At 37.7% G+C, this 24,999-nt stretch overlaps 6 protein-coding genes across 6 annotated transcripts; 3 read left to right on the forward strand and 3 right to left on the reverse strand.

The window, feature by feature from the left end:
- Window positions 1–1,368: 1,368 nt before the first annotated feature.
- On the reverse strand, window positions 1,369–4,614 carry MONOS_705 (uncharacterized protein; the record flags this gene model as incomplete). The annotated part of the gene is made up of 1 exon (XM_067877344.1): window positions 1,369–4,614. One exon carries the CDS (start codon window positions 4,612–4,614, stop codon window positions 1,369–1,371), a length of 3,246 nt encoding a protein of 1,081 aa, XP_067734443.1.
- Window positions 4,615–4,642: 28 nt separating this feature from the next.
- Window positions 4,643–5,479, reverse strand: MONOS_704 (uncharacterized protein; the record flags this gene model as incomplete). Its single annotated transcript, XM_067877333.1, has 1 exon — window positions 4,643–5,479. The coding sequence occupies one exon, from the start codon at window positions 5,477–5,479 to the stop codon at window positions 4,643–4,645; it is 837 nt and encodes a 278-aa protein (XP_067734444.1).
- A 3,296-nt stretch (window positions 5,480–8,775) lies between these two features.
- On the forward strand, window positions 8,776–10,391 carry MONOS_703 (uncharacterized protein; the record flags this gene model as incomplete). Its single annotated transcript, XM_067877322.1, has 4 exons — window positions 8,776–8,796; window positions 8,930–8,963; window positions 9,031–9,521; window positions 9,581–10,391. The coding sequence occupies 4 exons, from the start codon at window positions 8,776–8,778 to the stop codon at window positions 10,340–10,342; spliced, it is 1,308 nt and encodes a 435-aa protein (XP_067734445.1). The 3' UTR covers window positions 10,343–10,391.
- Window positions 10,392–10,676: 285 nt separating this feature from the next.
- On the forward strand, window positions 10,677–14,145 carry MONOS_702 (putative linoleate diol synthase). The gene is made up of 4 exons (XM_067877312.1): window positions 10,677–10,818; window positions 10,886–11,142; window positions 11,211–13,582; window positions 13,720–14,145. Exons 1-4 carry the CDS (start codon window positions 10,816–10,818, stop codon window positions 13,914–13,916), a joined length of 2,829 nt encoding a protein of 942 aa, XP_067734446.1. The 5' UTR covers window positions 10,677–10,815; the 3' UTR covers window positions 13,917–14,145.
- Window positions 14,146–14,415: 270 nt separating this feature from the next.
- On the forward strand, window positions 14,416–18,773 carry MONOS_701 (uncharacterized protein; the record flags this gene model as incomplete). The annotated part of the gene is made up of 2 exons (XM_067877301.1): window positions 14,416–17,180; window positions 17,358–18,773. 2 exons carry the CDS (start codon window positions 14,416–14,418, stop codon window positions 18,340–18,342), a joined length of 3,750 nt encoding a protein of 1,249 aa, XP_067734447.1. The 3' UTR covers window positions 18,343–18,773.
- A 1-nt stretch (window position 18,774) lies between these two features.
- MONOS_700 (uncharacterized protein) lies at window positions 18,775–23,318 on the reverse strand (the record flags this gene model as incomplete). Its single annotated transcript, XM_067877291.1, has 8 exons — window positions 18,775–19,077; window positions 19,243–19,345; window positions 19,615–20,320; window positions 20,570–21,276; window positions 21,498–22,882; window positions 22,932–23,033; window positions 23,096–23,170; window positions 23,226–23,318. The coding sequence occupies 8 exons, from the start codon at window positions 23,316–23,318 to the stop codon at window positions 18,940–18,942; spliced, it is 3,309 nt and encodes a 1,102-aa protein (XP_067734448.1). The 3' UTR covers window positions 18,775–18,939.
- Window positions 23,319–24,999: the final 1,681 nt, after the last annotated feature.

The raw sequence follows: 24,999 nt of genomic DNA on the forward strand, positions 1-24,999 counted from the left end.
GATTGGCATGCAAAAACAAAAAATGTGCCAATAAAGAAAAAAGTCCCATTATAAAGTTGACCCTATCACATTTCACTCAAATTAACTTTCTTCAAAAAAAAACACTTCATCAAAACCCAACGCTATATATCTCTAAATATCTTGCACTTTGTCTTTTTCACTTTCCTATCATATTCTTTCTCCACCATTTAGACCTGTGCGACAAGTGGCAAATTTTGTCAGTAACTGACACAGGTGACCGACAGGACAATTTTTACTGATTACAACAATTATTTTTTTATTTATTTCATTTTTTAAGAGTATTTTTTCGAATTGAAAAAAAAATGTGCTAACAATTTTTTTTTCAAATTATTGATGGAATGTTTCATGTTTTAACAAAATTTAAAAATTTTGTTGGAACATGGCAGGAAATATTTATTTCAACAAAATGAAAGAAAGAAAGAAAACAGAAATAGAAGAAAAGAAATCAATAGTATTTTTTTTTATTCTTTGTTAAAAATGATAAAAAATATTTGATAAAGAAATATAAAATATTTATTCCAATATTTTAGAAAAATCAATTAATCAAATTTTCCAAAATATATTTTTCGCTGACAAGATCTGTGAGAAATGGAATTTAATATGCCACTGGATGTCACTTCTGTCACTGACATTCCGTTTAGTCAATGAAATAAACATATTTGAAAAAGAAACACAATAACAAAATAATTTGTCGAGCAAATGAAATGTTTGAGATTTCATTCGCGGAGAAAAATCTATCTACAACACCTCTTTATTAAGGGAGTGAGCTCTGCATTATGGGCTCAGCCGGTCACAAAAGTGATGTGTTCAAATGGATGAAGTGTTAAAATAACATTACAATAAATATATTCTGTGCCTAATGGCATACTGAGGCGTTGCAGGGATTGGCAATTGTCTTTGGCTCGGCTTGGGACGTAGTTTTGGCCTTTTGTAAATGGCGCTCGATTTAGGCATCGGCAATAGCACACGGCTATCAGCATAGGCTCTTTGTATTGGCTAGCTGTTTACGTTCTTGGTATTCCTTTGGTGTGGCTTTATCTTTGGCTTGTTCTGTTGATTTTATCAGTGATATCTGTGTTATTTTGACTCAATTTATTTTATCGTCTTTCTTTCTCCTTGAATATCTCTTCCATTATTCCAGGTTGTGAATTATTATTTAAAGGTCTTGGCTTGGGAAAAAACGGGAATGATTGGGCCACGTAGTTCGGTGGAACATAATTTATTTAAAACACGAAGTGTGAAGCGGAGGGAGGAGCTATGCTCTGGGAGGGAAAAGAGGTGTTGTAGATAGATTTTTCTCCGCGAATTAAAGTACAAAGTACCTTAATTCTAGAGAAAAACCGTTATCTACAACACCTCTTTATTAAGGGAGTGTTCATAGTTGGGCAAATCTTTGCATTTACATATTTCAGTGCGTATATCAGTCCTATCTGTCTCTGGTTCTCCTCTGGTAATATCTGGTCCATTCCTCTTTGCAGTATTATTGTCCTCTGGCTCTTCAACACTCGTTGGAAGTATTATCGCTTGATTAGGCTGTGTCGCTGCAAAAGTTTGCTGCGATGGAAGATCTGGGGAAGGCGCTTGTGTCGAAAATGGTTCGGCTGTTGAATCCGCGTGATTAAGTGGTTGAAGCGGAGGAAGACCAAACATTATGGTTGTTGTTTGCTGAGTGGCACAGAAGGGAATGCCCTCTATCTGTTTTGAAATGCGGCTCTTCTCAACAACTGCGCTTTCATCTTGTTGGGAGCTATCTTCCTCTGAGGCAAGGAGTGCGCGGGCCATCCGGTTTGCCAGGTTCGCTTTGTAGTATGATCTGGATGGAGTGTGAGCAGTTGTTGATAGGCGTGCGTGTTTGGCGATGCACACCTCCGGGATACCACTTGATGCCAGCTTGGATATCGATGCGTGCTTAATCGTGTATGGCCTGTATTCATCAGGAACTCCTGCTTTCCGCAAACCTATTTTAGCAAGCGTTCTTATCCCCTTTGCAGTTAACGGTGTATGGTGCGTTGTATTAAGAAGGAACGTATCTCTATTTTCATACGTTGCTTTGACTCTCTCCCAAAGGGTGTGAATAGCTCTTGCAGGACATATTCGTTTGTGAACCTCCTCCAGGCATGGAACAGTAATGTATTCCCTGGATCTGGAAGTCTTAAGTCTTGTGGATAGATAAATCGCATCATTTTCGAATATTGAGTTAGCCATTGATATCTGCTCAAGCTCATGGAATCGACATGAAGTGAACAGCATAACCAGCAAAATGCACTTCACAGTCAGGTCAAAAAAAGAAAGATACTCGTTCAGCCCGTAGTTCTCGTAATAAGATAGCACGATGTCGGGGCTCCACATCTTTGTGTACGGCTTTCGATGGGTTTGGGAAAATGAAAACGATCTGAATATTGTGCTTATTAAACTAACTTTACTCAAGTCCTTACCATATACCGTCTTGGAGAAGAGTGAAATCGCTGACCGTGTAGCACACAGGCATGAATATTTACCACCTTTGTCTCTCATGGATAGTAGACAATTTGCACAATCCATTGACCATTCATCGAAATATTTCGGGAACGGCCCCAGTTTCAACTCTTCCCATTCCCTGCTGAAGTGCGCAAAGCCAAAGGTGTATTGATTCCATGTGGACTTTGCTATGCTCTCCTTCGTAACGGAAATGATCCTGTCAGGGACTCCGCAGATCCTGAGGCTTTTCCACCACCATTCTTCTCCAACTTCTCTTACCAATTGATTGTTACTGCCATGTATCCCCCGGGAGGCAGTGCTGCACCCGTTCTCCTCAGGCCTGCTCCCGGGATTAAAACCGCTTTCGAGTTCCTCCAAACGTAATATTGAGACATCATCTCTTCCAGTAAGTTGCTCCATATCTGATTCCTCCATGCCGGAAGAAGGATGATTGCTCTCGCTCTCTCTGCTTTTGCTTTCTTGAGACTCGGAAGAATCAACGGAATTGGAGGGTGAATGAGCATTGTGTTCCTTGTCCAATCTGCCGTGAGACCATCTTGAGCGAACGGACTTCCTGGACCATACCATATCTCCTTCCTCTTGTTTCCTTCGTTTGCGAAACCGTCTATCTCTGCTATCACTCCGAGAGCCCTCTCCGCTTCCTTCAGACGTTGACTCCTTATCATATAATCTCCTGCGACCTCCAACCTGGACAATGCGTCTGCAGTTGTGTTTTTCTCCCCTGGAATGTGGATTGCTGTCATCGTCAATTTCATCGACTGACATGTGGCCTTGATCTTTCTCAATAACGGCAGGAGGTTGGGTCCCGCACCCCACCTGTTGATGTTGAACACTACACTGGTGTTGTCGGAACGGAGAAGGATCTTGCACACATGGTTGTGAGTGATTTGTGATGAAAAATTGTTGAGAGCCAATAAAACTGCAAGGAGCTCCTTGAAATTGGATGTTTGGAGCCTTGTGATGTTGCTGAACTGTTTGTGAAAGTGAAATCTCTCTCCTCCAACTGCCAAGGTTGCTCCGCAAGCCCAAGGGGAAGCATCTGTCGTTAATATGGCGTCGGGCTTCGAGAAGTCCACCAGTTCTCTGATGTAATTCTCCTTGAGCCTTTGAATCCAGAAGTCCAATTGTCTTTTTATGCTGCTGTTCAAGAAAAACGCTCCTTCCCAACCATCTTTCTTGACCTGCTTGTTCAGTAAATGGTACATTTTGTTCATGTATAAAGAGGCGTCTTTGTACACGAACCGTGCGGCGCTGAGCTGACCTATGAATGAAGCGAAGTCTCTCGTCTTTGCAAAGCTGCTCTTCCTCACCCTCTTCATCCATTTGATACACTCTTTCCTCAGTTCCCTGCGTCTCTGTTGTTCCATTGAGACAACCATCCGGCTCGTATTCCACGTCCATCCGAGATAGTTGAAGTTCTTCTTGGGGAAGAACTCGCTCTTCTCCCTGTTGATGATTAAGCCCAATTGTTGAAACCACTCGACAATTTCTTGAGTTGCTGTCTTCAGCTTGACTTGATCTGGATCCAGCAATAGGACATCGTCCAAGTAGGAAATGCACCTGACCTTCCATCTTCTTCGGATTTCTTGCGAAACTTTTCTCATAACTTTCGTGAAAATTCTCGGTGCGTCTTTGAATCCGAAGGGCATGCCTTTGAACCCGTAGAATCTCTCTTCGAACTTGAAGGCTAGGAATGGGGTGAAGTCCTTGTGAACTGGGATCAGGAAATAAGCCTGAGATAGATCTAGTGAGGTTGCGAAATCTCCCTTTTGGATCAGTCTCTCCACAGTGCGATGGTCTTCCATTTTGAAATGAATATCTTTCAGTGCGGAATTGAGTGCACGGCAATCGAGGATTTGACGGAACTTCCCTGTCTTTTTCTTTATGAAAAATATGTTGTTCAAGCAACAGACCTCTCCTTCTTGTAACTGTGTTAAGATATCTGTCCTGAGTCCTTCTTGAATCCATTCTGAACAAGCCTCTTTCTCCTCTGTGCCACCCAGGAAGCCTCTGCCTTTCGTCTTTTCCTGTTTCAACCTGTCCCTTGCTGCTCTCCCCTTCCAAATCGGTCTTATCCCGTCTTTTATCCAATTGGTCACTCCGATCTTCTTCCATTCCTCGGCAAAGGCTTGGGTCCGGCCCCCTACTTTCTCCGAAAAAAATTGCTTCTCGATGCTGCACGTGTTGATCTTCCAGTTCCCGAGCTTGTAGATCTTGATTTCCATGAACCAATTCTCCTTGTTCTTTGTGACAAGTGTGAAGCAGAGCTTTCATGTCTCCGCTCTGTTCTGGCCTGCAAAATTGGCTTTATCCTCTCCAGCTGCTCTGTGGTCAATAACGGATCATCCTTTTCTTCTTGAAGTGTTTTGGCGGCCTTGAAACCGAATTTGGCTTGGATGCGCATGTGGCGAGCCGCTTGGAGAGCTGCGACTGTAAGCATCATTGCATCTTCCTGGTGTTGTTGTGCTTCTTCTGTTGTCCCTCGTGTTGCCATTAACATCGCTTTCAAAGCGGGCATTAATAAAGATTCCACATTATACGCTCCTTCGTCTAAAGCATCGGAAAGCCAACTTTGCGATCGCGAATGTGGATGGGTCGTAGCAGGCAGGAACGGGGGGACCGATAAGGATTCGCAATCTCGTAATGTCTGGAGTAGATCTGCTTGATCGACACGATAAGCAAATATTGTACTCTGCAAGTTTTCTCCAAAGTATAATTTAGCTGCCTCTAATAGAGGTTGTGTTGGGGAATGAGGCAAGCCAACTGAACTAGTTGATGTTGAGGTTGTCGAGGTTGTTGAGGACATAGCTGACATGGCTGGGAATTGGGATCCTGGGGCATCTGTAGTTGGAATGGAGATGGGAGGCGCCATTCCCATACCGCCTGTAGGTCCGCTTTGCGGGAATATCCCGCTCAGTCCCGACGCAGGTCCTTCCAACAAAGTTGTCATCTTTCGAATTTTGTGATCGGCTGAGCCCATAATGCAGAGCTCACTCCCTTAATAAAGAGGTGTTGTAGATAACGGTTTTTCTCTAGAATTAAGGTACTTTGTACTTTAATTTTTCCATCAATTGCAACCATAACTTTTCATTTGATATCTTGTTGTCCTTCTTTTTATAAGAAAAAAGCAAATACATATTCAAAAAATATGTGAAGAATGCACGTGGGAAAACATTTTCTTTTTACGATTGTTTGAAGATGGATATGTTTGTTAATTTCATTATTTCATTATTCTTGTTTGTTCGAGTCATTTTCCAATTTTATTCATGAGATGTGATTTTGTCCCTTGAAAATGCATTTCACACTTTATTATTAAAACAAAACTTTCAAAGTTTTTGAATGTTCGTTCCGGATCTTTTACGAAATAAAGGATGAAATTACAATTTTTTTATGGAAGTGACAAGCAATATGAATGACTTTATGGAGCTTTTGAACTAGTGATGAAGAAAAAAGTGTGTGCAGCTACTTGAACCAATGAACTATTCTTTTTTGTTCATATGCAACAAGCTGGCCATGCTCATCATATCGTTTGAACAGCAATTGCTGAATTTCTATCATTAAAATGCGGGTCAATAAATGAAATAAATGAAATAATGATCATTCTTTATTCTTCAGGAACATGCTGAGTTTTTTTTTTAACGATCACTGACAAACTGATATATTTTACAGAACATTCATTCCTCTAATCAAAATTCTTCACTCACGTTCCATGGTTCATGTCAGCTTCGATATTTTCATCCTATTTTGGATCATCTTCGAAACAATATTTCTTTCTCAACACTCTTTATTCTATTTCAATGAGAAAATACGAAGACTCTATGAAAATAGAGGGAAACGCTTGAAGAAAAAATTACAATTGAAAAGAACAGAGAAAAAACTGCAGAATAGTAAGAAATATTAATCGAAGAAGATGAAAGACAGCTTGAGATGATGAGAAAAAGATGATGAATGAAACGTGTTTTTTTTTCCCGGAAGATTGAATCAATATGTTTCTTTTCGAAGTTTTCAGAAGAAGCAAAGAGAATTGTGGAATGTTATCCGAAGCACTTTTTTTATTATAAATGAAATTAGATTTCACTTCATTTTTTTGAGAAATAATAATAAATAAGAAAGCATACTCAAACCCTCAAGCGCATGTTTTCAATTTTGTGAAATGAACAAGAAGAAAGAAATTTTTGAGTCACAAACAAAATAAAAATATTTTTGTTAATTATTCACAAAATATTCAGAGACATCTCATAATAAATTATCGAAATATTTTCCGCTTTGATAATAAAATATTCCTTGTCATCTTATATAAAAGTGGTAGAATTTTTCTTCTTCCATTTATTCAAACATGTACGATTTTTGTTGACTTTCTTTCCCCTTTGTCCTTTTCATTTTCTTTTTTTTTCTTTTTATTGCCTTATATGTTCGTAGAAAAAGGAAAGAATTCTGATATCATTCTTTATTTCAATTTTTGCTGCTGAATCTCCAACAAAATGACATTTATAGTTCCCTTTTTCAACAAGCCATCAATTTTCAAAGCTCTGTAATATACTGCTATTTCAAAAAAAATTAATATTTATCTCACCTATTTTCTTTGCGATTGTCCTTTGCTTGTCGGAATACTCTTTCAACGCTGTCAATAAGCCTGATAATTTTTTCATCAATCAATTTTCTACAAAATAAGAAAAACTTTCTTTCGCTCAACCATCTCCATATTGCATTCACTTCTTTCCATTCTTTTTCTCCTTTTCCCTCAAGCCTTCTCTTCCAATCCACACACTTCTCCAGCTCTTCCAATTCTCTCACTGCCTTCTGCACAAAATGCAGCTCATCAACAATCACTCCCACCAAGCTGCTGTCATTGAATAATCTCCTGATAAAAAACTGCCAAGCTGACTAATTAGCAAGTTGAGTGATGTTGCGATGTACCTGATGATGGAGGATGATTTCTTTAATTTCATTCAGATACAATTCTTTTTCGACCTACAAAGATTAGAAAAAGATGGGGTGGAAAAAAATACATCAAAAAGGAAATTGAAGTGCTCATACGTAAATCATGCCAGCGCAACTCAAAGCCAGCAAAACGATTTCCACTTCTTTTTGTCCCTCTTCGCTTTCATCTTTATTCAGTGCAACTTACAAATGGCAAGACACGCAAATTGAAAGAAATTCCTGAGAAATCCACTTGTTCAATAAAATATAGCATTCACAAAGATCAACCCAAAGCTTTTCATTCTTCTCTACTTTTTTCTTATCTTCTTCTATAATCATCTTCATAATTCTTTTGCTCAACTGTGAATGATAAAAGCTCCAAATCTGAATGCTCTTCATTTTTTTGCAATATCCAATGCGCTTCAGCAACAACAATGCATTTTCCATTGACATTTTCTCTTCTTCAATCATTTCGCAAATTTTGTCGAACAGCTTTGTCGATAAAACAGAATTGAGTTCTTCTCTGTCCATGTCATCCATTGCTTCAATCATTTCTTTAATTTTCAGTTTCTGTTCATCTTCAACGCAATTTTCCAGTTCATCATGCAATTCTTCAAAAAAAATAAAGAAAGAAATACAAAAATCAAGAATTCAATAGCGACAATGAATGCAAACCATTTTATTTTAATTTGGCATATATCTTTTGCATTTTCATCATTGGTTTCATTCAGGAAACGATAAAATTTCTTCGTAAATATTGTATTTGAACATGTTTGGATTTAATGAATTGAAGTGAAATCGAATCAAAAATTGTGTTTAACAACGTGAGTGTGAGTGCTATTCATAAAAGGATAAATATGAGTAACAATGCATTTTATTAGAAAATAATGTTTAATGAATCCATTTATGTTATAATGGATTAAATGATCAAATGATTGAAATAATATTCAAAAAATTTAAATAAACTTGATAAAATTATTTCATGTAACAAAAGCGATTTCATATCTCAAAATTTGAATGAATTTTTTTTTTTTTTTTTTTTTTTTTTTTTTTAAGTGACCGACAGCTACAAAAATAGCATGTCGTGTCGCACAGGTCTACCACCATTCTTCTTCATTACATAATCATCCATAATCCTTTCAATCTGCAGAATTCCAAAATCAATGCCTTTCCATTGTTGTCCATTGCTCCACATCGAATTAATATTTTTAATACATCAGTCAACACTCATTCCCGATCTCTCATTTTGTCAATGCTTATTTCCAGTTTTAAAATGATATATGATCGATGAATCCATAATAAATAAAGAATCATTGTTAAAACCTTTTTTTTTGTCTTTGCCATCTTTTTTTAAAAATGTCAACAAAAGGAAAAACGGTGTGAAAGTTGATTTTTTTAATTTCTGTTTTGAGTTTATATATTTCATCTATTTCTTCTAACCATTCGTATGCTCATTCGATATGAATGAAAAAAATTATGTTAAATTCTGAATGATGCGTTTTGCAAAAAGTCGAGGGAAATGAACGTCACTGAAAAGTTAACTGGTTTGCATCTATTGCTCCATTTGAATTTTTGGAAATTGCTTTTCTTTCTTTCTTTGTAATTTTGAAGCATTGTTTGATGGACTTGAAGAGTGCGATGAGGATGAGCAAAGGCAGAAAATCCTTGAAATAAATGAGATGATTAGTGAAATGAATGAAGACGAATACTTATCTGTTTTCACAAAAGAACCGTTCAACAAAATTGATAAAATGATTGAAAAAGAGAAAATATCTTTGGAAAATGCCATTGAATTTTTGAAGTTCATTGGATACTACAAAATGCTGAGAAGCCTTATAGATATGGCATTTTATTGTTCATTTTTAAACGATCGATTTAAGAAGATGATTATTAATGAAAATGAAAAGAAAGATGAAAAGAACGAAAAACTTTTGGCTGATCTTTGCGAATGCTATATTTCTCTGAACTTTAATTTTGAACCTGAATTGTTATCAATTTGCGTATCTTGTCTTCTGAAAGTTGCCTTGAAGAAAGATGAAAACGAAGAAACGCAAAAAGAAGTGGAAATGGCTTTGCTGGCTCTGGGAAATTCTGGACATAATGTATGAATATTTAAATTTTATTTTAATATTATGGTTTTTCCCCTTCTTTTTTTAATAAGTTTATTGAACAAAAACTGTATTTGAATGAAATCAAAGAAATTGTTCAATATCATCAGAAACATCACAATCTGACGCGACTTGCCTATCAATCAGCTTGGAAGTTTTTGATGGAAAGATTATTTTTCGATAAAAATTTGGAAGAAATGATCGTGAATGAGTATCGTTTAGGAAGAGAGGTTGCGAGAGAACTGGAAGAGCTGACAAAGCGTTTGGATTGGAAAAGTGAGAAAGAAAAAGGGAAAAGGAAAAAGGAAAAACAAGAGGAACTTATTTTGTTGAGATGGCTCGAAATGTTGGAGTTTTATTTTCGCTACTTTCATTTGTGGAATGAAGAATATGTTGGACTTATTGACAATATTGCAACAGTGTTTAGAGCAGCAAAGGATGAAAATTTTGAAGTAATCAAGCAATGCATAAGTACCTTTAAAAATGTTGCAGAAAGCAAATGCGTGAAACTTGATGACTTTTTGAGAAGTGGAGCAGTTGATGCTATTTTGGAGGGGATGCAGCGACCAACATTGAATAACGAAATGGTATGTGAAGGCTTGCGATTCTTTATTGAAATTTCAAGGAAATTGAAAAGAAAAAAGGATAACGAAACTGAAGAATCGAAAAGAAAGTTACAATCAAAAAAGATATTTGAAAAGATGGAAGAAGAAGGATCTGAAGATATCATTTCATGTTTTTGGAAAACCGTCGAAAATATTGGTTATAACCGTTACAATTTGCGTTTGAGTGCTTCAGATTTAATTTTTGCATGATAAAACAGGATTCAAAACAATTCACAACACAAAAAAATCACATTTCTTTCTTTATTTTTTTATTTTTTTCTTTCTAAGAAAATGTTCAAAAAATTCTAAATTGTTCATTCAGTCATGAATGAGAAGAAAATGATTTATCGAAAAGAAAAAACTCAAAAACAAATAAACTGTTTTTGACGAAGTTTAAATAAAAGTCATTCAACTTTTATCTGTAAATTTAAACAATAGATTCAAATGATTATAATCCCCATTTTGAGTCATAATCGGTGATATTTCTTACATGCACTTTGTCCTGATCAAAAAATAATCAAATATTTTTTTATTTTGGAGAGCCTTTTTTTGTGACCTTTGACTTGTCTAAAGGAATAATTATTCTATACAGAAATATTTTTAAGATACGCGTGCATACAAGAGTGGGAGTGCATTTTAAAAGTTTAGTTTTCGTTTTTGAATAATTGTATCATTTGTGATTCATGGTATGCGAAATATAGCAAAACTCGTTAGCATTCAAAATTAATCTTATTTAATGAATTTGTATTTTAGGGCCCAGATACTTCAAAAGCTGATCCTCGTGTCCAGCTTGCTTCATATTCATTATCATACTCAAATGCTGGTTTAACAACTCTTCCAACAATTCCACCTAACAAACAGAATGTTCAGCAATTGAATTTATCGTGCAATAAAATCGATCAATTACCCGATGATTTGGAACCTTTTAGTGGACTTTCCGTTCTGAATCTTTCTTGCAATGTTATATCTTCTTTACCGTCAAGCGTAAGCTTGCTGAAGAACCTTAGAAGGTACTTCCATTTTTTAAATATCTTTGGACGATAAACTTTTATTTTCATCTTGCATATTTTAATTAAAGACTGACTTTGTCTTTTAACAAATTGAGATATGTAACAGACAGTATTTGCTCCCTAAGGAATCTTGATTATCTAGATATGAGTTACAATGAAATAACTACAATCACTCCAAAGATTAATGGGCTTGTTTCCCTGCAAACTCTTCATCTCAATGGAAACCTAATTATTGATCTCCCTGATTCTTTTGGTGAACTGAATCTCATGGTTCTCACTTTGGAGGACAATGGGCAGTTGGTCCCATCACTGTCCCGCCTTGCTGGTCATGGAAACTGCTGCTCAACAGTTCTCTCGTTCATCCGTTTTCGCAGAAGCCACATATTGCTGCCGCGCTGGACGATGCATTTGGCAACCCCGGGGAATGTTCCCTTCTTTGCCGATCATCTCCTGCAGAGCACAAGCTGGGTGGATCCGCGGTACTTCAGCTTTGTGCACACGCTGCCGGTGGCTGTCCAGAGAAGGCTGAACATGGACGGCGAGCCAGAGCTCATGAGCAGAGACGCTGTGGGGGTGGCAAACCTGATCGGCGAAGAGGTGGTGCTTGGGATGAACTACACAGACAACACTTGGAAGGAAAGAGAGAAAGAGAGAGAGATGGGCATTCAGCAGAGAGCAGGGAATGAGCTGCAAAGCGGAGCAGCAGCGGTGGATTCATATGAAAATGCAAACGACTCCACAGGACGAATTTCAAAAAGCGGCAATTTTTTAAAGCAACAAATTGAGAAAGAGAAAGATTTTGAAAGCAAAAAAGAGCGAGAAAGGAGCATTTTCAGCGAGCTGTCCAAAAGCGAAGGAAACAAATGGAGCTTCTGCGACGACTTTGGCGTCGGCCTGCGGCTGCGAAAGTTCATTTTTGCGCCGATTGCGCTGTGCTCCAACCCGAACTGTGAAAGAATGGCATCTTCGCGCTGCAAGCTGCAGATGTGCAGCGGGTGCTGTACGGATGTGGAGTGTGAGGTGCATTCTACTGTGCTGCTGCCATCCACAAGATCGTCTGCTGCTTCGCTTTCCTCTCATCGCACTTCATTCACTTCGCCATTTTCACTTCCATCTTCAGGCTCTTCCTCCTCCTCCTCCTCCTCCTCATCTTCTTCATCATCATCTTCCTCTTCCTCCTCCTCTTCATTCACCTCACCCTTCTCCTTCCTCACCTCACGCCTCTTCCTCTCCTCCCACAAGCGACCCCGCTCCTTCGTGGAGCGCTGCAACAAGCTACGCCGCTCGCTCGATGCGATGCACATTCCGGAGCCCGAGACGTGGCGGGACAAACCGCGGCTGCACATGACGCTGCGGAGGGAGCACCTGCTGGCAGACTCTATGCGCGACCTCATGCGCGCCCCTCCATCGCGGCTGCGGCTGCGACTGGACGTGTCGTATGCTGGGGAGACAGGAATCGACTACGGCGGGCTGACGAGAGAGTGGTTTGAGCTCATCTCGAAGGAGATTGTGAAGCCCCGCTGCGGCTTATTCACCCCGTCGGAGGCGAATCCGGGCGTGTATACGATCAACCCAGCCTCACAGGGAAATAAAAAGCTGCTGCCGATGTATCATTTTGTGGGGAGGCTGCTGGCAAAAGCGCTATTTGACCGCTTTCTGATCAGTGTGTTTTTCATCCCTCTGTTTTTCCGGCAGCTGAAAGGGTGTGCGTTGAGGATGGAGGACTTGAAGTGTGTTGACCCGGAAGCATACCGCTCTCTTTTGGCAGTGGCAGCGATGGACAAAGCAGAGGACATTGAGGCGCTCACACTCACATTCTCAGTCATTGTGAAGCGGAAGAAGAGGCGGAGAGAAGCAGAAAGCAGCAGTTCTGCTTATGACTCTGGTTATTCTTCACTTGCGCCGTCGACACAGATTGGCTCTGCTCCTTTTTTGTCAGGCAATTCTTTCTCTTCTTCTGTCTTCGGAAGCCTTCCCAGTTCGTCTTCATCATCTTATTCCTCTTCCTCTTCCTCTTCTTCATATTCTTCCTCTTCAGACGCCAGCGGGTATGGGGACGAGTTCGAAGAGATCGACTTGATTGAGAACGGGCGAAACGTGGAAGTAACATTAGCCAACAAAGACCGCTTTATAGCGCTGAAGACGCGGTTTCTGCTGCAGGGCCAGACGGAAGAGCAGATGGAGAGCATCCGGAGAGGTTTCCACGACCTGATCCCGCCGTCTCTGCTGGTGGATTTCACGTCGGCGGAGATTGAGCAGCTGATCTGTGGAGTGGCAGAGATTGACATTGACGACTGGAAGAAGAACACAGTTCTGATTAACTTCACAGAGGAGTCGGAGAACATTGTGTGGTTCTGGGCGGTTTTGAGGGAGATGAACAACGCGGAGAGAGTGAAGGTGTTCCAGTTTGTCACGGGGACCACGAAGGTCCCGCCTGGAGGTTTGGATGCTTTTTCCAATGAAAAATATAAAAAGGATAATTGGCTTTTATTTATTTATTTATTAATATATTTTTGCAAAAAAATATTTTAATTTTTTTTTTTCTATTTTTTTTTTTCCATTCATTTTTTTAAATAGGATTCGCAAATCTTATTGCAAGCACAGGACCTCGAAAGTTTCATATTAATCGTTCTCCTCATTCCAGAAGATATTTGCCAATTGCACATACATGCTTTAATCAACTTGATCTCCCTGAATATTGGACAAAATACGAGTTAGAAGAGAAGCTGCGAAAAGCTATTGATCTTGGATTAACCGGATTTGGTGAAAGATGACATTTTATTGGCGTATATGAAAATAGCATGGAATATTTCTTCGTTTTATTTTTCTCAATGAAAAAAATTATTGTTCAAATGATCTTATTTTTTCTTTTTTGTTTTTCTGTGTTTTTAAATGTCATTTCAACTTTTCGATGAATTTAGGCATTTTATTTTAACTCCATCTTGCGTACTACTACCACCTCAGCCAGTAGTTGCATTTCCAATATACAAATCACAAAGTCAATTATCATTGAAACTTTCTTTATGTTGCTTTCCTGAAAGCGAAATACAACCTTCTGAATTCTCCTCAACAAATGACGGATATCAGTTTTTATTAAATATAAGCGAGAATGAAGATGCATTTGGATGGTGCTTTAGATTTTATAATTTCAAACGCAATTCAGTAGAAGCTTTTTGCCTTTTAACGCATCATAATTGGAAGAGCATCTTCCCACAAATCTTAATTTGGCTTCATCATTGTTACGAGTTGTCACCTCTTTTTTCAGAAGTTGACATGCCAAATCAGGATGATGAGCAGTTTTTCTTTTTAAGCCTTTTGAAACCTTTAAAAAGTTTATCTACATCTCCTTTACCAGGTGAAGAGATTACGGTACTTGTTCCGCTTAATGATACATTATGTCAACATTTATGCGATTCTAAAAAGCAAATCTTAAGCACAACTTTTTCTTTCACAATTCCTTTCTCGTTTTGTGGAATTTCAATGGATGGTCATTCATTTTCGATCCTATTCTCTGAAATGCCACCATCTATTGTTCTCGCTGTTTATGTGTATCTGTTTCTTTCAAAGCCAGTGTTCATCATGGGATCTACACTTGCACAAATAACTTCAATTTCATTTGCATTTCTTGATCTTTTCATACCATTTCGTTATAGCGACAAATTTAGACCTCTTATAGAATCAAAAGGAATCCTTGGGTCTGTGGGCTACATATTTGCGTGCTTATATGCGTTTTTGAAGCCGAAACATGATTCAGATTCGCTAATATTTCCTGATTGTGCTCTTGTGATTGACCTTTCAGAAAAGAAAGTTACTGTTCCCAATTCGACTCCATTCACAACAGCTAATTCATCTGGAGCTTCATTTGAGCAGGGATCTTCAGGCAGTCAAATGCCATCTTCAAGCGGGAAAGTTCCTACAGCAATGAATTCTTCACAAACACAATCATCTTCATCAAAACAGAATGAGCAAAAGAAACAATGGAGTTGCTTTCCATATCCAGATGGATTGGATGAGCTTGCACGGAATTTATGGACGATCTTGTTTGATGCTGGAATTACAAAGTTGGAGGATGATGAAGATGATCAAGTTGAAGAAGAAGAAGAGAAGGAAAAGGAAAAGGAAAAGGATTATAATAAGGAAAAGAGCAGCGAAGACAAGAAGAATGCAAATAATAAAGAAGATGAAAACAATGATAAAAATGAACATTCAACAGAAGAAGAAAAACTTGCACTTGATGGCAAGTATTCGGATAGTACAAAAATCTCAGAATTTTGCGATAATCCCAAGCGATCCAATGCAACAGGGAAGAGATTATCGAAGCCGTGCACTCAGCATCCATGGGGCAAATGGGAAGGGAAGGACACGGTGATTGACGGAGTGGTGGAAGCTGTGTGGGGAATACAGGCAGGGAAATGGTCAACTATTTGCTCTGGAAAATCTCGTGCTGTTAGAAGCAAGCAAAATGGAACACAGAAAATTGATAGAAAGGAAATGAAGAGTAATGATAACATAAAAGGCGCAGATGAAAAGCAGTCACATTCAGATTGTTGTTTACATTCATTTCTTCCCAAACAAAAATCTCGTTCTATTTGGTCAACGCAATTATCATCTCTTTCATCTCCTGTGACTTTTTCTGTCTCTTCGAATTCGACTTCTATCTTCAGGTCTCAATCTCCGCGTATCTTTCCGTTTATCCTTTCAACAGAGAAACGCAATTACTTCACAGCTCGAATGCTTCAAGCCTTTTTCCATTTCAATTGCTCGCTAACTTCCTTTCTGTCACCTGTTTTTGCAAGCTATCGACCTTTTTTTGCCTCTGAGCCATTTTCATCTTCTACCATTGAAGACTATCTGAAATCCGGTTTCACAGCAAAGCAGAACGAATTCAAAAAACAACTTTCTCAAATTTCTCAGAAAAGAAGTGTGCAGAATGCATATTCTTCTTCATCTTCCTCCTCTGGCTTGTATCTTCCATCATCTGAGGAATCATCTCAAGATTCATTTCATCCATTCGCTCTTTCTTCCCAGCGCGCATCTGCAATTGCATTGAGCGCTGCTTCCTTCGCTTTGAACTCTGTTAAGCATCATCTCTCATTTTCAACTCCATCTCTTTCTCTTGCATCAATCGGGACAACTTCTTTTCTTCACACTTTTTTGTCTTCAAGTGCAGTTACTCGCTTTTTGGAGGAGAATCACCATTTGTATTATTCAATGAGATTACGGCAGATGCTGCATTATGCAACATTTGAAGATTGGCGTAACAAAATGAGGATGAGGAAACAAAGGCAAACTTTGCAAAAAGCAGCATTTCTTCGTCAGAGGGATTCAAACGAAGCAATTCAATCGCATTCTTCTTTGGCGACTGGCACATTTCCAACAACAGCAATTGCAAAAACAAGCGAAAGAACGAATTTAACCAACATGATGTTGGAAGCCATAGGAGACAAGGACAAAACACCAACTGCAACAGAGGCCAAGACAATTGATGCTTTTCATTCAATGTCACAGCCATTGAACAGTGGATGGTCAGGTGATGCGACCGTTGCACAGGCTGCTGAACACAAAGTTTTTGATCGTTTGCTGAGACAGGTGGCTCTCAAAGCAGAGCGATCGACTTTTGATATTGTCGGAGTTCTGTCTGACACGACAAAAGGAGTAAAGTTAGGCAAAGGTCTTCATAGAAGAGGAATAAATACTCAGTTCAACACAAAGATTGATCAAAGAATCAAAGAAAACTTTGGATTAGACAATGAACGAGGAATTGACGAAGAAGCGTTTGAGGCAATTTTTGACGATGGAATGCAAAAGAAAATGGAGGATCAATTATTAAATGGCTCAAAGCTAACAAGAGCAGATATGTTGGATAAGAACGAAGAGATGGCATATCGCTACAGCATTTTCTATGACACATTTCCGAATAGCATTGTGCTCGCGGAAGAGCGAAATATGAGAATGGTGAATGATTCAAGCTCGAGCCGTGGTGTTTCCTTAAAGATACCCAGATGGCATTCGTTTGCGACTGATGGACAAACATTAAAGTTTGCTAAGATGAAACAGAAAAAAAAGTTTTATTTTCATTTCATATTTTAATGATTTTTTATGATATTTTTCATATTGTTTGCCAATGCAATTTATTTCGTTATTTAACTGTGATTCCGTTCATGAATTTTATTTTATTTTATTTTATTTTATTTTTTTTATAATTTATTTATCAGACAACCTACAACAGATCGAACATCAGCGTTTTTTTCGTCAATAACTTCGAGTAATTCCAAACCGACAACTTTATCTTCTTCTCTTCTTCCCCTCCCATCAAAGCCATTATCCATGTGCCACACTCAGCCACCTATGCAAACAGATGGTGAAGTTGCTTATTTGATGCAATCACGAAAGGAATATTCCAATTCTTCCAATTCTTCTTTAACAAAACAAGTAAATACAACAGATATTCATGTTGCCTCAAGATCTTCATCCACAAAACTCCTCAACAATCAGCAAGCATCCCTTCAGAATCGCTTTAATTTCTATGCTTCCCCTCTTTCTTCGCCCTTGCTTTCAGAATGGCTCAATACTTCTGATACATTTCCTTCTTCTTGTACATCTAAAATTAGTGATGAGAAATATAGTGATCTATCAAAGGCCACATCATCACAGCATTCTCCTGTATACGTTACTGAAACTGATCAACAGCTTAACAAGAGCACTGATCTGCCAGCTGATAGCCAAATTATTTCTTCAGATACAATTCCAACAGACCAAAAATTAAGTGCAGATGTATTTTCTCCAACAATTGGTTCAGAAGAAAAGATAAATACTTCCATACAGACTGAAGATTTTATCAGTTCTGATAAAGATATCAAATCTTCACAAAAACCAAGCGTGCAAATTCCTTCAGCTCTGTTTCTATCTACTCCTCTTTTGCCAGAGTTCAATAAAAGTACATCTTTATCATTACCTTCTTCTGATTCAACTTCTGTTTCTTCTCTCTCAAAGCAAGATTTAACCGTTAGTTCAAATAATCCAATTAAACGAACAGAAACCTTCAAAACTGGTTCTTTTTTGTACTCAACAAATTCGGTGGAAGATAAGAAAAGATCTTCATTGCTGAATAAATTTGCACTCCCTCGAATCTATTTCAATTCCGAAAAGCAAAAGGAGAAGCAAAAAGATGATGCTATAACAAAAATTAAAGAGTCATGATTACAATTAACATCGATAGGTTTTTTTTTGGGAAAGAAAATGTCTTCTTCTGTAATTTGAGTTGTTCTTCATTGTTGTAATAAAATGCATTTTGTTTTTGAATAGATTCTTTTTCTTTTTGTTTGGATATTTTATTTTGAAATTTTTATGTTTAAAAGTCATTTTCTGACTTCCAAATTTATTGGAGATTAAAAAATCATTAGGTTTAACTTGAAATAACGATTTTTTGATTTCATTATGCCACTGGAGTCATTTATTGGAATTTATAGGCAAATTCGAAGATAAGAAGCAATTCAATCTTCATTTTTCAGATTTATGTATATCGTTTGAAAATACAAAAAACAAGTCATAGATTTGACTCTGTAAAGTTTTGAAATATCTTATTTATCAAAAAATTTTTATTCTCAAAACAACAGAGAAAACAAACAATGATTCAATTTATTCCTCTTTTATCAATATTTCTCTTCAAAAACAGCAGAATTGTAAAAAAGAAAACATATCGAAAGAAATAACTTGAAAGATTTTAACCAATCTTTAATCAAAAAAATTGGAGGCTATGAATAAGATTAAATGAAATTCGAGATGAATTTTCTTAAGTTACTCGCCCCAAACAGAATCGCATGCACCAAAGGCAATTGGCGAAGCATGGATAAGAATTGGATGAGAGGGGGTAATCTTGTCTAATGAAATTGCTCCATTAACAGCATCACGGTGGATGTCATAACCGAAGAAAGTCTGTTGGTTAAAAGAAAAATTGCGGAAATTTGCAATAAGGTTGCATGTTAGAATGAAATTGTTGAGATTTCATCAAAAAGGAAAATAAAGAAGAAGAATAAAAAGAAGAAATTGAAAAGTTTTGAAAACGCATGAATCAATAATTTTTCAATAAAGACAGCACACCTTAAAGAAAAGAGATCCTTCAGACTTCACAAATATGCTTGAGCATCCTGTTTTTGTAGAAAGTTGAATGCAAGGCAGTGGCTGGAGAACCTCAGGAATTTGCCTGATTGAATAATGATAGGGAGAAAAAAATAGCAGATAAATTAATTGATGAATGAAAAGTCCGATAAATGAATGAAAAAAGGATAGATGAATAAAAACAATAATTGCAATAAATAAATAAATAATCTTTATGACTTATCAAAGTTTTATAACAAAAAAAGTATTTCAACTTATAAATACACGCATTTGCATATATCCATTCCAAAACATAAAAAATAAACAGAAAAAAAGGAAAAAAAAAAGATAAAGAAAAAGAAATAATAAACATACGATAACATCAAATAATATGCGCTTTCCTGGTTCCATCCAACCGACGAGAGCGAATGAGAAGCACCACGATGCACAAATGGCAGGAAGAGTGGCCTGACTTTTGGCAAAGACGTGGCAGCACTCGAAACAAGAGAAAGCGGAGCATCAGGCGAAGACACGGGGAGGCTGAGGATGTTTGAGAGGCTGTTGAGGAGATTTTGGTTGGAGGAGAAGGAGAGAAGAAGACGAGAGGCGAAGGAAAGTGTGTCAGAGGGAAGGATGTGGCGGAGGAGGGTGGGGGAGATTTTGATGAGAGAAGAAGAAGAGGAGGAGGAGGAGTTAACCTCAGAGGTGGAAGGAATGGAAGAAGAAGAAGAAGAAGAAGATGATGATGATGATGATGATGATGAAAGAGCAGAATCAGCAGCAAGAGGTTGATTAGCTTTAGGATCCGAATTTTGTGTGGGTGAAGGAGAAGAAGGAGAAATCGAAGGAGATGAAGAAGCAGGAGCAAGCTTGATTTGCGGGTGAAGAGAAGAATAGTGAAAGACAAGAGAAGGAAGTGCGACTGTCAGAGGAAAGGCAAAAGGAAGAGGAGAGGAGGAAGAAGATGACAGTGAAGAAGAAGGAGGTGGTGGCGGTGTAACGTTGAGCACAAACTGAACAAACAAGTCAGAAAAGCAGCCACCGATGGAAATGGCGGAAGGTTCATTGGATGGAGGAGCCGCTGTTTAAATGTTGAGGATTATACGGTATTTAATGAAAAGTGGAAAATTATAACAAAATTGTAAGTTGAATATTTGGTAGAGATTCAAATACAAATAAATATGTTCAATTAAAAACGTAAGAAAAAGAATAATAAAAGAATGCAGAAAAATTCTCTTGGTTCTCTTATTATCTTATTAAAAAAACATGTTACAAATCACAATTCCTTCAATCACTACACTAACATTCGCGCTCACACTCATTCACACACCTTTTGAGGCTGCCTCAAGAAAAGGCGCGATGTCAACAGTCGCCTTGACGATTGTTCTAAACATCTGAATGTAATCTTCTTCTGCTTCTTCCTCGTTTTCAATAGCTTCTTCTGGCTCTTCTGAGTCATCTTCAATCGGGTCTTTTACTTCCTCCTTTGGAGGAGGCATTGGCTTAACTTCTTCTTTCGTGATTTCTTCTTTGTTTTCATCTTCTTTGTTGCTGTTGCTATTGCTGTTAGTATTATTATTATCACTGGGAATATCTTCCTTTTTCTTTTCTGCCTCTTTTTCATTGCCTTCTTCTTTTGCTGCTTCTGTTTTTTCTTCTTTTTCATCTTTTTTCTCACTTTCATCTTTCCCTTTTTCTTCCTCTTTCTTCTTCTCTTCTTCCTCTTTCAGTTTCGCTTCCTCTTCTTCCTTCATCTTCCTCCTCTTCTCTTCCTCCTCTTCTTTTTCTCTCGCTCTCTTCATCTCCATCTCCCTCCTCTTCCTCGCTTCTTCCTTCCACAGTTTTCTCTCCTCCCACCTCCTCTTCCTCATCTGCACCCTCAGCTTTCGCACTTGCCTTCTGTCTTCTCTTATTCTCTCTCTCTCGCTTCTCAGTGTTGTTGGAAGCGGAAGCGACAGCGGAACAGACGAAACACACTCACAGGGAACAGGAATTGTGCTGAAGGAGTCCTGGAAGAGATGCATGTCCAATGAAAACCTGAAGAAAAAAAGAATTTTTTTTTTGAATAGAGAATGGAAATAGAAAGGATGAAAAAAAAAGAAAAGAAAAGAAAAGAAAGAAAGAAAGATGTTAATTAGAGAAACAATAAAAGAAAAGAAAAAAAATAATTCAAAAGAAGATTGGAAAAATTTAAAAAGAAAACAGAAGAGGAAAAAGAAAATAATTATTTGTATTTTGTATGTATTTGTAAAACACACTTTGATCCAGACGGAATGTCGTACGGGTGATAAAAATGCACAAACACAACAAACTGTGTCTGTTTTTGACTGAAGAACATCGCGTTCTGATCGATAACCTGCTGTGAAAGAGCAGAGATGGGAACAGGGAAGCAGTGGAAGAGCGGAGGAGGAGCAGGAATGGACAGAAGCGAAGCAGCAGACGGGAGTGCAGGAAGCTGCGGGATTTGGGGCAGCTCTTGCTCGATGAGGTGCCTGGGGATGGGAGTGAGGGGAGGGATGACTAGAGCAGAAGGCTGAGAGGAAAGGGAAGGAAGAAGAGGAGGATGAGAAAGATGAGAAGAATCAGAAGTGATAAGTGGGGTTGGAGGTGTCTGAGAAGAAGAAGAAGAAGAAGAAGAAGAAGAAGAGGAAGCAGAAGTCACAGCAACTGGAGGAACAATAGATCCATTGGGAATTGAAGCATTGATTGATGCTTGTTGACCAGGTACTACGGATGTTCCAGGGGCTGCCACAGGAAGAGAAGAGGAGGAGGAAGAAGAAGAAGGAAGAGGAGAAGGAGGTTGCATTGAAGGCCCAGCATAATACGAAGAAGGTGCTGATGGCTTCGTTAACGAAGAGATCAGTGAAGAGATGACGTCTGTTGGTGAAGTAATTGAAGAAGAAGAAGAAGGCGAGGAAGAAGAAGAACCAGAAGAAGAAGAAGAAGAAGAAGCAGATGGCTTTTGAGCATCATTTGCATCCTTTTCGCTCCGCTGCGTATTCTCCTTCCCTTTTGCAGAGATGCCCCAGCGGGCTGTCACGAACGGCACCGGGAACAGCTCCTCTCTCTTTGCTTTCCCTTCGCTCTGCTCTTCGCCTTCGCCTTCGCTTTCGCCTTTTCGATCTTTTGCCTCAGATATGAAAAGTGATATGCAACCGTAGCTTTTTGTGGGGGGAGGAAGGAACTTCGGAAGAGCTGGCGCTTTTGAGAGTTGTTCTGTTGCAGAACTGGTATGCGATCGATTTCTATTGGCTTGTTGGTGTGAATGACTCTCAGATTCAAAGTATGTTGGAGACAGAAATGTTAGAATTGGACTATCGAATCCTTCTTTGTCAGATTTTGAGTTCATCTGCTCAAAATGTGCTTTTTTTTCTTGCTTCATTCGCTCAAACCATTTTTCTTGTAAATGATCAGACTGTGCCAGAAGTGTAACCCTCTCGGTTAAGCCAATTTGATCTATAAATCCATCTCCGTCAATGGTAAATTCAAGAGGACTTCTAAAAGGTTGAGGAGAGCTTGTCTTAAGTTTTATGGCGGAAGTTATAGATCTGAAAAAAGATTTTGTACTTCGCCTATTATTTTCTTCAGTTTCTACGCATTTCTCAAGACCATTAAGAGCTTGGTTAATTTGTCCAACAAGTCTCTTTAAAAAAATAAATAACAAATTTCAAATACAAAAATAATTGTTATACCTCTGTTCTATCTATTGCTGCAAAAGTAGCTTCAAGTTCTCTCGAAGCAGCCAGAAGTTGGGTCACGGTCCCTTCTACAAGCTCTTTATTTGCAGGATCGATCTTTACGCAAATTTCATTTAATAGATTTTCATATTCTACAAAATAATAGTAAAGCAACATACAGATGATAAAATTATTGAGTTAAATTCATCCATTCGCGCCAAAGCCATTTCGCATGTTTTTTCAATTTCTGAAGGCTAAAATAAATATTGTGTTAAGCATCGATAATTTTCAAATGTCATATCATCATACATCAAATTTTGGACTTTCTTTAATGAAATTCGCTAGATCATTGGAGAACGATGATACAGCTTCTTCAGGATTGATTTCTTCTGTTTCCTCCATAAAGCATATAATTTTATGGGACTTCTTGTTGAAAAAGAAAATACTGTTGGAGAATAACTTTGGTGTATTTTTATTTACAAAAATGAAACAAAATTAACAAATAACGTTTTTCCTTTTCCTTTTCCTTTTCTCTCTTTCTTTTTTTTTTAAGTGATTCACAAAAAAACAAGATAATGATAATGATGATGAAAAAATGGATGTTTGAATCGTTGAAAGTTTCTCTTTTCGATCTTCTTCAGCCTTGCTGTTCAATTTCTTCAATACGGTTTGAATCTCCAGCATACCATTAGGCAAGTGCACAGATGCTTCGCAGAAAATTTGATGAAGAGAAAGGCAATGAATTTGAAGTATTTCTTGTTCTATCGACGCTAATGATGAAGATTGCAGAAGAAGTTGGTTGTTGATGTTAAAGGTGAATATATAGAAGAAATGATTGAATAAGAAGAAGAATAAACCTTTCCCCAGCAAAAATATTTTCTTCAATTCTTTTCCTTCAAAATACTGTCACGTCAGCAAATGAAATAATTCGTTCACATAATTAGCATTCTTTTATCTTCTAGGCGATACAAGTGAAGATTGGCCCACAAAAACCGAAATCAATAAAAACGCTTTTGGAGCTGTACTTTTTTATTGTGCAACAATAATTATCATTGCTGTTTGCTCTATTCCTCCTCAGATTCTTTTTCAAAAAATATCCTCAATTCTAATTCTTCCCAGTTACCTACCTTTTCCTCCACCTCATTTCTCCTTTTCCATCGTTATTTCTTCCCTCCCTCAATTTTTCCTTTATCATCAATTTTTCTCTGTCTTTCTGCCTTCCTCAAAATACCATCTCCAAAATGAAATCTGCCATGAACAGAGAAAATAAATTCCATCATCCTGTCATATTATAACATGAAGATAAAAACAGATTCGAAATTGTCATTCAAATCTCAATAAAAAAACAAAACAATATGATTCTTCATGAAAATTTTTAAATAAAACATTCATTCAACAGACATTCGTTGCTGCATTCTTTTCTTAAGTGCCTTCACCTTTGCCAAAAATGGATATTTTTGGCCAGTTCAGCCTTTCACCATTTTCATTTTTCTCTCAAATCGTATCATTTTCTGCCCTGTTTGCAAAATAAAATCAAAAAAATGAATAAAACACCCAATGAAATATCTCATATGAATCAATTCCACACTGCCCATCTCATTGGACGAGAATGTCCATCTCGGACATTCAGAGCATCAACAAAGAACAATCAAGAAATAACAATTCCAAAATGCCTCTGGTGACTGCAAATGAAAAAACCACACAAGCACCAGAAAACAAAACATGAAAGATATTTTCAAAATACATTCACTGCACAAACCTCATCTGTTCCTTGGATAAATGACATCCAAAATGAATAATGCTTTAACAACGCTCACTTCACTTGAAAAATGAAAATCTGACTCAGATGCTTAAAATTAAATATTATGAAAGGAAAAATGAGTTTTAACTGCTTTTCTGTCTGTATCAAGAAAAATATCAAAACATCAACATTTTCAGTCAATCATTTTGAATTTTTCTAATGATCAAATGAAAAACAAAATAAAACTCATTCAAAATTCATCGCAGTTAATGAAATGAAAAATCTCACTTCACACTTAAACAAGAAAAGATTATTTTCTTTCTTTCTTTTTTTTCAAAATGT

Source organism: Monocercomonoides exilis, assembly GCF_001643675.1.
Source record: "Monocercomonoides exilis strain PA203 chromosome Unknown scaffold5-2102611, whole genome shotgun sequence".
Classification (NCBI taxonomy): Eukaryota; Preaxostyla; order Oxymonadida; family Polymastigidae; genus Monocercomonoides; species Monocercomonoides exilis.

Bases quoted from the DNA above. Each gene is read 5' to 3' on its own strand.
- MONOS_702 (XM_067877312.1), top strand. The intron at 11,143-11,210 runs GTACTTCCATTT...TTTTAATTAAAG, and splicing joins TTGCTGAAGAACCTTAGAAG to ACTGACTTTGTCTTTTAACA. The intron at 13,583-13,719 runs GTTTGGATGCTT...TTTTTTAAATAG, and splicing joins CACGAAGGTCCCGCCTGGAG to GATTCGCAAATCTTATTGCA.